Source organism: Ursus americanus, chromosome 28 (assembly GCF_024610735.1).
Source record: "Ursus americanus isolate L20-20 chromosome 28, mUrsAme1.1.p, whole genome shotgun sequence".
Classification (NCBI taxonomy): Eukaryota; Metazoa; Chordata; class Mammalia; order Carnivora; family Ursidae; genus Ursus; species Ursus americanus.
The window spans coordinates 386,661-401,880 of record NC_142154.1 but is presented as its reverse complement, the minus strand read 5'-3'; the positions used below and the strand labels follow the sequence as shown (position 1 = coordinate 401,880).

The 15,220-nt window shown below is 52.8% G+C and overlaps 1 protein-coding gene across 1 annotated transcript in view; it reads right to left on the bottom strand.

Moving 5' to 3' along the window:
- The window catches only part of ACSBG1 (acyl-CoA synthetase bubblegum family member 1), a 47,879-nt gene extending 33,281 nt beyond the window's left edge, over positions 1-14,598 (bottom strand). Inside the window, exon 1 of the mRNA XM_045804443.2 lies at positions 14,077-14,598. Within this exon, the coding sequence (XP_045660399.1) occupies positions 14,077-14,138 (62 nt within the window). The 5' untranslated portion in view covers positions 14,139-14,598. The remainder of the gene's footprint in view (positions 1-14,076) is intronic.
- Between the last annotated feature and the right edge of the window lie 622 nt (positions 14,599-15,220).

Genomic DNA, 15,220 nt, shown 5'->3' with positions numbered 1-15,220 from the left:
TACCAGTGCACCCACTTCAAGAAAATTCTGCTCTTCACCAAATTCCAGGTCCTTAAAGTTCTCTTTTTCTGGCAATGCACGCCCACTGCCGCCTCAGGACCTCCCGACATTTTGGGTCTGGGGTACTAGCCCTGAGCCCCCCGTGCGTTATCAGCCCCTTTGAGAACCTGCCGGAAGCCTCCCCCCATCAGTGGTTTGGAAGGGTTCCCAGCCCAGCGAAGCCCAGGAAGGAACGCGGACCTCCTCTGTCCCCAGGACACGGATGACTCCTCCCTCCTCCCCGCTGCTCTCCTGCTGAGGGCTGAGCGGTGGCAGCTGGCTGCGTTAATGATTGGAGTTGGCGCTGGGCATGGTGTGGGTGGGGGGATGGCAACAGAAATGTCCTCGGTGCAAGGGCTGGCAGCAGCCCCATGCCCGGCTCTCAGCATCCCCAGGGCAGAGGGTCTACAGTTTCTATACGGACGAGGGGGTTGGGCAAACAGGTCTCTTCCAGGATTAGGATGGCTTGGGAAATGTGTCATCTTCACTTTCTACCCCCTTGCAAAACCCACAAGCTGGCCTGCCTACTGCTCTTCAGACCCTCCTCCTCCAGGAAGCCCTCTGGGAGGGAGCCTCTGGAGCTGCCCTGGCTGAGCCCCTCTCAGAACAGTTAGCAGAGAGGCTGGGTGTTATTTTGTTAAACATAACTGTCGACCATGAAATAAAAAACTTAATTATGCCCATATCCCCAGAGTCCCTTCCCCAGGATGGACAGCTCCAGGAGGGTCCTCCTTCCTACCGTGATGACTGGGTCAGCACCTCCCCTGTGCAGGGCGCATGGGGGCGAGGGAGACAGCCAACCCGGCTCTTGCCTCGAAGGCTGAGAGGTGATGGCAGTCAGGTGACAGTCAGTGAACCGAGGAGCATTCAAGGTCCCTGGGGTTACCAGACCCAGGAGGGGGTGGGGGGTACAGCGAAATTTAAGGAGAAAGCTGGCAAAGGTGAAGGTTCGACTATTTGACCTGAGGCGGAGGACGTGTCCAGAGGCCATGGTGCCGTGGGGGAGGCTGGCCCCGAGGGTGACAGACCAGCTCCCAGGGGCCGTGGCCAAGCAGAGGACTTCTGGGGACCCCTGGTCTCCCGGAAAGGGTGAGGACAGGGCTCGAGAGATCTAAGCCGTGCCCCCCACACCCACTAGAAGGACCATATTTGGGCAGACACCCTGGGGACTGAGCCCCCAGTGCAAGGCCCCTGCAGAGGAGTGTTTGGGGAGAGGCTTCAGCCCCAAAGGCTGGTCCCAGCTCCACCTTGGCTCCTACCCATTGGGTGGGGTCTGCCAGCCCGCCAGCTCACTTCTAACCCAACTGGCCACACCCAGTCTCCAGCCCTGTCGGGACAAAGCCTGCGAGCCTGCACGGAGATGAACCCGTCCATCATCAGGCTCTGTGGCAAAACCTGGACTGACTTGGGAGGCAATCCGGTCCTGCCCAAGACAAAGTGTTCTGGGCACTGGGACCTGCGGGTTCGAGGTTGGGATCGGCCGCGGATGGGTGATCGTGGGTGAGTCTCTGGTCCTCTCTGGGACTGCCTTGCCTCAGTCACGGGGGATTTTGGTGCCTGGGCTGGAATTCTGCTGCCCTAGGCAGGGACAAGGCTACCAGATGGGGTGTTGCCAGGTCCCTGGGCCCAAGGAGGCAGAGGGAAAACAGGCAGAAATAATAATAGCATGTAAACAGCCAGTAGCTAACATTTATGTAGCACCTACTGTGTGCCTCGTACAGACATGAACACATGCAACCCGCAGACGGCCCGACGAGACCGTTCCTACCGCTTGTCTCACTCCACAGATGAAGAAACTGTGATCCTCCTGAGGCCTCTTGGTTTGCAGACTCGGGCTACAGATTCAGGCAGGTGAGTTTCATACTTTATTTTCTTGGCCAACAGGCTATCCCAGATCATCCTGGGCCTCCTGGGTGGGGCAGGGGCAAACGGGGCGAGGCGCAGCAGGGTGGGCACCCCATGGTCCTATTTTCAATCATTCACCATCAGACCCTTTACTTACACCCCTCCCTCAACTAATATTTTGAAAAATTTTGTGCACAAGGAAGGTGTGTGTGTTGAATCATAATTACAACATTTTCTTCTGTCGTATTATGACAAGCGGACGACCACCTGGTGGTTTTGATTGCGTTGGGAGGGCGGTATGAAGCTTGGAGCTGACAGAATTTGTCAGGAGCAGATACTCCTAGAAAACCACCATCTCCCCTCACCTGCCATTTTTATTTACCATGCTGTGAGTGCGACTTGGGGCCCAGTCCTTGTCCTGTTAGGAACTCAGCTACCCCGTCTGTAAGAGGAAGGGGTGCATGGGATGGTCTCTAAGTCCCAGCTCTGATGGTATATGGTTTTCCATTTTTCCTAGAGGGACATGAGAGAAAGGAAGGATGCCCCCTGTTCCGCAGGCTCTGGACCAGTTCTCTCAGCCAGAGGAACTTTGTGATGTAGGGTGGGGGCAAAGCAGGGGTGAGAACGTGCCCCACACGGGGCATCGTGGCCCTGCAGCATGGGCATGCCAGCTCCCAGACCAGGTCCTGGCCCTAGAGGAACCCACAGTCTAAAGAAGAGGGTGAGGAGAGAGGACATACACAGTCCGGATACATGAGAGGCATCTGTGAACAAGGGGGTCGTGCCGTGGGGGCACAGGGCAGCAGGAGACTGGTCTTCTAGGGCAATGTCATTTCACTTGTTTTTAAAGATTTTATTTATTTGAGAGAGAGGGAGAGGGAGCACAAGCAGGGGGACGGGCAGAGGGAGAGGGGGAAGCAGACTCCATACTGATCAGGGAGTCCAACGCCGGGCTCCATCCCAGGACCCTGAGATCACGACCTGAGCCGAAGGCAGATGCTTAACTGACAGAGCCACCCAGGCGCCCCTCATTTCACTTTTTTAAAAGTTCAAACTACCACCTCCTGAGCATTTTGCGTATGGCAGGCACTGCTCCAATTGCTTTACATGTATTAAGTCATTCAATTACACCAGCAATCCTATAAAGTAGGTACTGAATTATAATCTCCATTATATGGGATATGGAAGCACAAAGTGATGAAGTAATTTGCTCAAGGTGATACAGCTAGTAATCGGAACAGTTGGGATTCAAAGCCAGGTAGTCTCACTCCAGATTTTAAACTCTACACTACCATACGCACTGCCTACACTTGGGTGGGTCTCTGTGAGGCTCCCAAAACCTCTGCACACAGCTCAGCAACACGGGATTTCTGAGGAGCTACTGACTCAGAGAGGCAGAGCCCTGTGGCTGAGACACTAGTTTAATGCACATGCATATTTAAATCCTTTGAATCAACATGCTCCTAACATATCACAATATCCAACATATAACAAAAAATGTCCAGACATCTGAAAAAGCAAGAAATTTGAGCCAAAATTGAGAAAAAAGGCAGTCAATAGAAATAAAATCAGATAGGACACAGATGTTGGAATAAGCATGTAAGGACTTTAAAACAGTTACTAACACATGTTTGATAATTTAAAGAAAAAATACAGACGTAATTGATGAACAATGGAGGATTGCCACATGAAAATAGAAAGTATAAAGAAAGTACAATCTCAAAATGAAAAGCTTACCAGATGAGCTTAACAGCAGATTTGAAACTATCAAAAAAAAAAAAAAAAGTTTGTGGACTTGAAGACAGAATAATAGAAATTATTCAATCCAAAGAATAGAGAGAGAAAAGATTTTTTAAATTACACATAACAAAACATTGTTGAAAGAAATTAATTAAGATCTAAACAAATGGAAAGTCATCTCATGATCAAGAGACTTAATATTTTTAAAATGACAATACTCCCCCAAAAAAACTGATCTACAGTTCAACATAATTCCTCTCAAAATCCCAGCTGACTTTTTTGCAGAAATTAACAAGCTGGTCTAAAGTTTATATGAAAATTCAAAAGACCCAGAATAGTCAAAACAATATTGAAAAAGAACAAAGTTGGAGGATTCACACCTCTTGATTTCAGAACACACTACACACCTACAGTCATTAAGACAATGAAGTACTGGTGAATGGATAAATGGAACAGGATGTAGAATCCAGAACTCAACTTCACATATACAGATGACTGATTTTCAACAAGGGCGCCAAGACCATGCAGTAGGGGAAAGAATAGTCTTTTCAACAAATGGTTCTGGGACAGCTGGGAGACAGCAGAAGAATGAAGTTGGACCACACCATACACACAAAAAATTAAGTAAAAATGTATCGAAGGCGGGGCGCCTGGGTGGCACAGCGGTTAAGCGTCTGCCTTCGGCTCAGGGCGTGATCCCGGCATTCTGGGTTCGAGCCCCACATCAGGCTCCTCCACTATGAGCCTGCTTCTTCCTCTCCCACTCCCCTGCTTGTGTTCCCTCTCTCGCTGGCTGTCTCTATCTCTGTTAAATAAATAAATAAAATCTTAAAAAAAAATGTATCGAAGGCTTAATGGTAAGAACTAAAACTTAAACCATTAGAAGAAAATATAAGTCTACGGGGCCTTGAGTTAGGCACAGCCTTCTGAGATATGATGTCAAGAGCACAAGGAACAAGAGAAAAACAGATAAATTTGACCACATCAAAATTAAGCCTTCTTGTGCTTCAAAGGACACCATAAATAAAGCAAAAAGATTACCCCCAGAATGGGAGAAAACATTTGCAAATTATATATCTGATAAGAGAATTACATGTAGAATATACAAAGAACCCTTACAACTCAATAAGATAACAAGTAACCTGATTAAAACCAGGCCAAGGGTTTCAGTAGACATTTGCCCACAGAAGATGCACAAATGGACAACAGTCACGTTAGGCGGTGCTCAGCACAGTCAGCCATCAGGAAGTCAAAATCACGGCGGTACCACCTCCCCCTCCAGGATGGCTGTAGTCAGAAAGGTAGGTAATGACGAGTGTTGGGTGGGTGTGAGAAATCAGAGCCCTCGCACATGGCTGCTGGGGACACGAGGTGGTGCAGTCACCATGGGGAACAGTCTAGCAGGTCCTCAAAGGTTACACACAGAGTCATCCTATGACCCAGTGGTTCCACCGCCACGTAGGTACCTGAGAGAAATACAAACATGTCCAGATAAACACTTGAAGGTGTGTTCACAGCCGCATCGTGCATAATTGCCACCAAGTGGAAACACCCCAAATGTCCTCCAGCTGATGAGTGGGTGAACAGAACGGGGCTCATCCATGCCCTGGAATGTTATCGGGCCGTCTGAGGAAGGAAGCACAGCATGGCTGGATCATGGAAACATGCTTAGTGAAAGGAGCCATTCACAGTAGGTGATACACGCGGCCCCTGATGTAAAATGCCCAGGAGAAGCAAATAATAGAGACAAAAAGCAGATTAGTGGTTGCCCAGGGTTGGGGGCTTGAGGGGAAATGGGAAGTAACTGCGAAGAGGTTCAGGGTTTCTTTTGGGGATGACAAAAATGTTCTAAAAGTGACCGTGGTGATGGCTGCACGACTCCTGAAAATGCTAAAAACTATTGAATTTTACGGGTAAATGGGTGAATTGTATGATAGATAAATTATATCTCAATTTAAAAAGATGAGCAAAGCCTCAGTGCCCTGTGAGACAGCATCCAATGGTCTAACATACATTTAATTGGAGTCCCTGAGAAGGAGAAAGAGAAGAGGGCAGAAAACAATTTGAAAAAAATCATGTCACATTTTCCCCCAACATTTGGTAAAAACATGAGCATACAAATTCTAGACGAAAAACCTAGAAGTCACACATGATGACAGAGCCTAACCTGCATTAAATAAAATGAAATAACGTAAACCCACACTTTAATCCATCCCAGTGAAACTGCTGAAAATCACAATGTTGTAAAAGCCACGAAGGCAGGTGGAGGAGAAAACCTGTCACCTGACAGGAAACAGGAATAGAAACGATGACTGACTTCCTGTAAGTAAAAGGAGACAGGGGGCGCCTGGGACGGTATACTTGAAAGTGCTGAAGTAAATGGTTACCTCGGAACTCTTTCCAGTGAAAGTAGCTTTCAAAACAAGGATGAAGTGGTGACAGACATCTCCTTTAAATGACAGGTGGGAGGAGTTCCCAGCACATGTCTGTGACGGCTTGAAATCAGGTCTGCAAATCCTCTCATGCGCTCGTTGCAGGGCCTTGAGTCCCACTCCCCTCTCCTCGGAGACGTGGTGGCCTTCCACCAAATACAATGTAGTAGCAGTGACGCTATGTGGTCTCCAAGGCTGGATCCTAAGAGGTGACATGGTTTTCCCTGACTCCCAGGACACATGCTTTCTGGGTCCCTGACCAGCACATCAGAGGTCTGACTGCCTTGAAGCCACCAGGAAGGAGACCACGTGAAGGCACCACATAGATATACAGAGAAATGCTGAGGAGCCCAGCTTCTAAATCCTAAATCTGAGCTTTCTGAGTCTTCCCACCTCGGGCACCTGAAGGATGAGTAAAGAAGACGTTGGGATGACCCCAGGTGCAGCCACCTGCTGTCGAGTCAAGAGGACATCAAGCAGCCTACAGAGAGGTCCACTGGCAAAACTAAAGTCTCTGGCCAGCAACCAAAGTGGTAAATTGAAACCCTTCCCCCCCAACGTATCCACTGCTTCCTCTCTGGGACCTGCGACTATTACCTTACACAACAAAAGAGAATGCTGCTGATGTGATTAACTTAAGAATCTTAAAACAGGTGGAACGGCCTGGATTCTTCAGGTGGGTGCTAAATGCAATCACACATCTTCTTATAAGAACCAGGCAGAGGGAGACACACACAGGAGAGAGGCAGAGATGGAAGTGGTGCAGCCACAGGTCAAGGGTGAACGCTGGAAGATGGGACAGTAGAGGGACGGATGCTCCCTGAGAGCCTCTGGAGGGGGCACAGCCCTGCTGACACTGTGACTTGAGCTCAGTGAAGCGTGGCTTCCAGAACTTCAGAATAAATGTCCGCTGTCTGAAGGCACCAGGCTTGTGCTGACCTGTTACAGTGTCCACAGGAAACAAACACAGCCCTAAGCAGGTCCTCCAAGTCCAGATGGCTGCCAGCTGGCTGATGTCTTGACTGTGACCTCCAGGGACCCTGAGTCAGAGCTGCTCTGCTAAATAGCTTGTGAACTACTGACCCATGGAACCCATGAGAAATAATAAATAATCGTTACTGGTTTGAGGCTGAAGGGGATTGCCCCAGAAGGAGTACAAATCTCCAGAAAGGAATGAAGACCCCTGGCAATGCCAACGATATCAGGAACAGGCAAGGATGTCCCCTCTATTTAACGTTCCACTGGAGGTGCTAGCCAGTGCAAGAAGCCAAGAAGGACTTAGAGGCAAAATGACTGGAACGGAAGGAGTATAGCTAGCTTTATTAACAGATAACAAAACTGTGCAAACAAAAAATCCCAAGGGGCCTCCCAAAAAAGTTAGTAGGACTAATAAAAGAATTGAGTAAGATCTCAGAATACAAGGTCAATAATTTAAAAAATCAATTGTATTACTATATACCAACAACGAACGTTAGAAAATTAAGTGTGAAATACAACCACATCACATCAAAACCCATACAATTCTTAGGAACAAATTTAAGAAAAAGTGTGCAAGAAATCTACACTGAAAACCACGAATCACAGATGAGAGAAATCAAAGACCTAAATAAATGAAAATACAGACTATGTTCGTGGATCACAAGAGTCTCCCTCATTCCCCGTCGAAATTCCAACAGTCTTTTCTGTAGAGACTGACAAGATGGTTCTAAATTTTGCATGAGAACAGAAAGGAGTGAGTATATTAGTAATTTATTGTTACCTAACACGTATCCTACAATGCAGGGACTTAAAAACACAAGCACTGATTACTTCACAGCTGCCGTGGGTTAGGAGTCTGGTGTGGGTTCACTGGCGCCTCTGGCTGGAAGCCACCCATGGGCCGCGATCAAACTGGCAGCCGGGCTGCATCTCGTCTGGAGGTTCAACTGGGGAGGACCTGCTTCCAAGCTCACTCACGTGGGTGTTCAGTCCCTGGCAGATTGTTGCACTGAGCGACTCTCTGGCTGTTGGCCAGAGGTCTCCCTGGGCCCTTGCCACAGGGGCCTCTCCCTCAGAACGAGCAAGGAAATGAAGGAGAGCCGTCACGGTGAAAGCGTGGCCCTTTTGCAACCAAACCTCTTTTGCAACCAAAGCTCGGCAGTGAATTCCCATCACTTTTGCAATAGTCCTCTTGTTAGAAAGGGGTTACTAGTTCCGCCCACATCCAGGGGCGGGGGATTGCACAGAATCCAGAAGCAAGAGTCCTAGAATATCTTAGAGGCTGCTGATGGCACTGGACATAGCCCAAACAGGAGAACAGAACCACGTGGAGGACTAAGACCCCTGGCTTCAAGATTACGCTACAGCCAAGGCAAAGAAGACAGTATGGCACAAACGTCAGGATAGAAGACTGGCTCGGTGGAAGAAAATCCAGAAATAGTCCCACACATATCTGGTCAATTGATTTTTTTTTTTAACAAAGGAGCTTTGGCAGCTTAATTGTAAAAAAAAAATTATTTTTGACAATGGCACTTGAATAACTGAATAAATATGTGGAGAAAATTTAATTTGAGAGGGATCGTGCATCTAACTGTAAAAGCTGAAACTATAAATCTTTCGGAAGAACACGTAGAAAAGTATCTTACAGGGGCGCCTGGGGGGCTCAGTTGTTAAGTGTCTGCCTTCAGCTCAGCGCGTGATCCCGGGGTCCTGGGATCGAGCCCCGCATCAGGCTCCCTGCTCGGCTGGAAGCCTGCTTCTCCCTCTCACACTCCCCCTGCTTGTGTTCTCCCCTCACTGTTTCTCTCTGTCAAATAAATGAATAAAATCTTTAAAAAAAAAAAGTATCTTATAACCTTGGCATAGAAGGATTTCTTAGAGAGGACACAGTGTCACTCACCACAAAAGAAAAAAGTAGATACATTGGATTTTATCAGAGAGATGTTTGTTCATCCAGACACCATTAAGAAAGTGAAGATAAGCCACAAAGCAGGAGAAAATATTTGCAATACATAGATCTACTGAGGCGCTGACTTCCAGAATATATGAAGGACGAGAACAAAAGAACTAAGAACCCAATTACAAAATGGGCTAAAGGTGTGAAGCGACACTTCACAAGCGAATGTGGACAAATGGCCAGTGAGCACTTGCCCGTATGCTCAACACCACTGTCAGGGACACTGAAGCTGAAACCACAAGGAGCTTCCGCCGTTCACCCAGCAGAACGCTAGCGGTCAGAAGAATCCCGCTCCCGGCGCGGACAAAGGCGTGGGGCAGCAGAGAATGCCAGCACGACGGTACGACCACGAGGGAAAACGTCTGGTGGCTTCTTCAAATGTCCCCCCGGCCCTGAGCCAGCGGCTAGCCCCAGGGGCTGATCCAAGAAGAGGAACACGCACGTCACGAAACACCTTAAACAAGAATGTTCGTTACAGCTCATTCATAAAATCCTCAAACTGGAAACAGCCCGAACGCCCTCCGCAGAAGAACGGGAAACCCGACCGCGGGAGAGCCTGGAGTAGAGCCCGCCGCGCGGCACAAAGGATGAGCTGCCGAAACCCTTAGTCACGGGGTGGATCTCACCGTGAGCGAGAGGGGCCAGGCCGAGACGGCACATGCTGTGCGACCCCACATCCACGACGTTCGGGAGTGGCTGGGGCCGCGTGGGTGCGAACCGGCGGCTTACCTAAGAGGGTCAGGGAGTGCAAGAACGTTCTAGGCTGCTGAAATGTTCCGTAGCCCTACCGCGTTGCTGAGCACAGGAGCATACGCTCGTTGTCACGAGGCATCAAGCTACACTCGTCTTTGTGCATGGCGCGATAGGAAACGTTTGCTTCCATTTATACACAACAGACAACCTATTAGAGTCTGCGGACGTAAAGTCTTATTTTACAGCTTCTTGGGGCCAGAGTCCGAGCTAGGTCCTAGAGGTCCTTCTCGTGGTCATGACCTTCACAGTTTCCAAAGCACCGTCCCAGCCCTGACCTCAAGCATCCCTCATAAGCTCCCTCGCAAGGAGCCAGGGCTGCGTGGGAGGAGAGACTGGAGCCAGGACCCAGGGGGATGTAGGGCTTTCTCTAAATGAAACCATGTCTTTTGCAGGGACGAAGAAGGAAGTAGTGAGTTCCCCATCACTGGAGGTATTCAAGCCAGGGTAGGTTGATCATATGTGAAAGTTGTGACACAGTCGGTTAGACTCAGTGACCTAAAAAAACCCCACTGACCTGAGAGTCTGCCATTCGAGGGCTTGCCTGGGGACAGAGTGAGTCAGCTTTGGGCCCAGCCTCCTGACTCCAGGCCAGCTTAGGCTCTGCTGTCCCCAGCCAACAAGCTGGCATCCCCCGCAAGGACCCAGGGCCGGCCTGGGCTGACCTGCATCCCGAAGACATCTGGATCTGTATTCAGACGTGTGGGACCGGGGACTTTGACTCTCCAGATGTGCCCTTTGTCCAAGGGCTCTTGGTACCAGCGGCACACCTTCCTGGGGCACGCACACTCCCAAGTTCTCCGTCCCGTGCCCACTGGCCGTGTAGATTCTCAGACACCACGAGCTCCTCCCCATCTCAGGGCCTTTGCACGTGCTGTGCATTTTCCCTAGAAAGTTCTTCCCCAATCACCCCTGCTCATCTTTCAGGTCTCAGCGTAAGTGTTGCTTCCCCAAGGAAGCCTTCCAACCCCCCGAGCCTAGGTTGGACATCCGTTACGTGCTGTCCAGAACTTCTTTAAAAAAATTCCCAACGTTTTAAAGGTACTTTTTATTGCGATAAAATACATAACACAAATGTGCCATTCTAGCCGTTTTGAAGTATACAGTTTGGTGGCACTGATTACATTCCCCCCTTTTTCTTAATTCCTTCGTGGCACTGACCACAATTACAATTCCACAAGTCGTTGTGCAATCACTGTTTGATGTGGGCTTTGCTGCACGGGTGTAAACTCCTTGGGTCAGAACTTGCCTTGTTTTCTAGGATACCGTGTAGCGCCTAGCACGGCGCCCGACCTAGTCAACAATGAACGGTTTTGAATAGACGAACGTGTATGTATGAAAGCAGAGAAAGACAATAACGATACCAAAACCGAAAACGAAAACCCCCGCCACAGCCGTGTTTCGTACCGTGGGGAAGCAGGCAGGAGGCTGGGGAGAACCGGAAGGCACTGGATGTGCCGTATTCTTTAAAATGCCTCTATCCTTCCCCTAGTATTTGCATTTTGACTGTCCCTCCTAGGCTTGCACATCCCTGAGATGGGGAGCTCACCCCTTGTCCTCCTTGGAAAGCTCTGTCAGTGAGAACAGCCTCCTTCCCTGGGCTTGCAGCAGCCCCCAGGCCTGCCCCACATCCCCGACCCCCAGATGCCTCCTCTCTGCACCCAGTCTTGGGGTGGCAGTGCTGGGAGGGGCTGCTGGGAGCCCAGGGGAAGTGTGGTCAATTTACCATCCTTCCCCGGACCAGACTCGGCCCTGCAGGCTCCCGTCTCCTGGCCTCCTGCCTCCAGCCCGCCCCGCTGGCTTCCTCTCCCCCCAGACTGGGCTCTCCTCTGCTTCTGCTGCTTCTGTGCTACCAGGGGCTCCTCAGGGCCTCCTCCTCCGGCCGCGGCCGCCCTCGCGCCTGGCTGTCCCCCGTCTGGCCACACTGGCCCGTCCAGACCTAGAAGTTAGCCTGGCCCCACCTGACCGGTCTGAGGGCACCTGTGACTCCTCCACACACACACCGTCAGTCCACACGGTGCCCTTGCCTGCCCCTGAGCATCCACAACCTTACAGACCCAGAACTGCCCCTTCCCCTGGTTCCTTTGAAGGCCTTCCTCCAAGCCGGGCTTCTCGAGGCTCAGGGAGGCTGGCATCTACACGGGACAGAGAATCTAACAGGGGCTCTGGACACACTCGGTGGTGCTCCTGACATTTGGCGTGGCCCAGCACCACAGCCTCAAAGGGCACAGAGCAGCTCCAGCCCTGCAGCTCCTAGCTCTGCTGGCCCTGGCCTGGCTCTCTCCCCCCGGACCCTGCCCACACCACCCAGAGCCAGCCCTGCCATTGGCTTGGCACAAAACGGAATGCACGTCGGTCGGGCTGGTGTGCCAACTCTCCTCCGGCTCTCAGTTCCTGCCTCCCCCCGACCTCCAGTCCTCCCCTCCGCAACCCTGGGAAGGGGGTGGGAAGATAAGGTCCCTCTCCAGCTATTGGAGGAATGCAGGCCCGCTGTCTCCGGGGCTGCAGGGCGGAGGGGTGGAGAGGAGCTTGAAAGCAGCTGTAACCGTCCTGACTTGAGAGCAACATCAGCCCGGGGTTCCTCGCAGCCACTCTGCAGAGCTGGAGAGCAGGAGTATGCTCCCCGTCGGACAGAGGGGACCCCCTCTTGCTCAGGGTCAGAGTCGGTCCAGAGCAGAGTGGGGTGGGAACCCAGACCCCCACCCCCCGCCCCCCGGTGCTGCTAAGAGAGTTGCCCGCATTGCCAGGACATTTTCCCTGCCTGGGAGGGTGGCCCTTCTGCTTCCAGAACCGTGCCACCCACACAGGCTCGTAGCTAATAGGATCTGCCCAACTTCTCTGCAAGGTCAATGGGGGTCAGGCGCTCTGACTTCGTTGGCACAGAGGGTGGTATTGAGGCTCCGAGAAGCTAGACAACTTACCCAAAGTCTCTAAGCAAGAAAGCAGAGGGGCAGGTCCTCCAGCTCTGGGTTTCTGGCCCTCTTTCCCCAACGGGGGCCCTGTCCCCGTTTGACAGCCTCCCTTTCGGGCAGGCTGCAAAGCGGGTTCAGCCTCCGTGGACCCCTGCTAGGTGCCCAGGACCCCCTGCCCCCTAGTCACCATGGGCCTTTTCGGTGGACCTCAAAAACCCTGGGCTCCTGACCCCCACCTTGACTGCTCGTTCGCGGGCACAGGGAACCCAGAGAACCAGCAGGGCTTGGTGATTCCTGACAAGCACTGAGCTCTCGAGGCGTGCCTATGAGCGCTTTGCCCCCAGGAAGGAGAGGAAGTGGCAGGACGACCCGTGCGCAGACCAGTCCAGAAACTACCCCTGGGTGAGGAAGTTCCGGCCAGCTCACCTGAAGCGGCCTATTGACCCTCTGTGTGTGGCCCGTGTCCAGGGAGGGAGGCTGGACCTCCTGCCCCCAGGCCTTGCAGGCAAGGACCCCCTGTCTCTGGAGGGTGCCCTGGAGACCCAGCACCCAGCCCTTGGAGGGGCCTCTGTCTCTGAGGCTTGTTAACATTCGTTCCATCCTCATACCCCCGCCAGCGGCCATGCACTCTGGAGCTCAAACAGGGGCTCAGACCTGGCAATTACCCCTCGTCCTCGTCCCGTTCCACCCTGCAGCTGCCCCGACCTCTCCCATTCCCCAAGTCCCTGACTTCCTTCACGGCTTTCCAGCGTGGCCAGAGCCCCCAGTGAGAAGCGTCTCTCCTTCCCCCTCGGCCAGTGCCCCTTCTGGGCACAGAGCAGGGATGTCTGGACTCTGGAGGGTGTCTGCCGTCTCCCTGCCTCCTGGCTGGGGCACTCGGAAGCTGGGACTCGGTCCCTGCTTCTCAGGAGGCCCTGCCCCTTGGACGGACAGGGCCTGGGCCAGAGTGGGCGCTGGCACATCTGACTGCTGGAATCTGCTTCCTCTGAATCGCAGATTAGTAGACCAGGCGCAGTGCAAGGGCTTTGGGGAAGCTGCAGCCCAGAGAGGGGCAGGAACCTGCCAAGGTCACACAGCCAGCTAGAGCTCTCCCCATCCTTGCCTCTTATTGACCCCAAAGGCCCCTTGGGAGAGACAGGGAAGGGTTCCTAAGGACGGAAGGATCCTTCCCCTACGCCACTGCAGCCCCTGGGCAGGGGCAGCTCCCTTTTTGGTTGAGCCCCTCTTGGCCACACAGGGAAGTGGACACAAGTAGCAGCTCAAATGACTGATGTCCCAGCCAGCGCTCATTCCAGGCTCATGCAGACCCTTCCTCCCATTTCCCAGATGAGGAGACTGAGGCTCAGACGGTGGAGCCACTCGCACAGGTCCACCAGGCAGAGCCAAGCCCAGAGCATGGACACCGGGCTGACCTCTGGCTCACCTGACTGCCATGCTTTCCTGGGTGGGCCGGCTGGCCTGTGGGGCCTCTGCGCTGTCCGGCATGCTGGGGTCCTCGGGGGCAGCCGCGTCCAGTTACGGAGCTGCGTGGCATCTGCCGCGGGCACCGGCGCAAGAGGTCGGAGCCCCACTGGGGGAGAGGCTGGCCTTGAGTGGGCAGCAGGGGCGGGCTCGGGCCAGGAGGCGGCGACTGGAGCGGCCCAAAGAGGCCCATTTCCTCTCTATTTTTAGAAGCTCAGAATCGCTCCTCAGCGGAGAAGTTGCTCAGGATGAAAACTTTCCTTTTCTTCGCGGTTTTGTTTCACTGGAGGCGAGGGGAATTTCAATGAAGCCAGTGTTCTTTTTGATGCAAATCGGCCCCAGCTCTCCCAGGAAGCCTGGCCAATGGGCTCCGGGCTTCTGGGCCTCCCGGAAACCATCCTCACTGGCTTTACTGGCCACACTGGAGCAGAAGGGGACCTCAGCACCGTGTGCACCGGGCCCTGCCGCGGCTGCTGCCCCGTGTGCCACACTCCGCAGCCTGGCCTCACCGTCGGCCAGACGAGACCCTGCCAGCGGTCTCACCTCCCGGCCCACCAGACGCAGACCGCTGAGGAGGGGCCCTGACTCCCACCCTCCAGGAGCCCAGCCTGGAGGAAGGAGAGACACTCCCACCCTGAGGGCTAGCCTGTCATTGTCCCAAGCATCTGCCCGGAAGCAGACGTGAGAGAGGGACCGATGACTGACCATCCAGGGCACCGGAATCCAAGCATGGATCTGCCCCTTCGGCTGCAGGAAAGAAGGGTGCCGATGGGCTCGCAGCAGCCATAGACAGCGGGACGGGGCAGGGAGAGCAGAGGGCTTCCTCCAAGCACCAGCAATCCCCCTTCCACGGGGCAGTGGTTCCTGAAGGGGGCTGGAACAAAGCCCCACAGAATGGGCGGCTTAAAGCACACAGTTTGTCCTCTCACATTCTGGAGGTCAGGGCATCGGCAGGGTCGCGCCCCCTCCGGGGCTCTAGGAAAGCATCCTTCTCGCCTCTTCCAGCTTCTGGTGGTGGCTCGCAGCCCTCGATGGCCCTGGCTTGCAGGTGCTTACGTCCCTCATTCTCTCCTCTTGCTCTAAGCTCAGCGGTCATTGGACCAGGG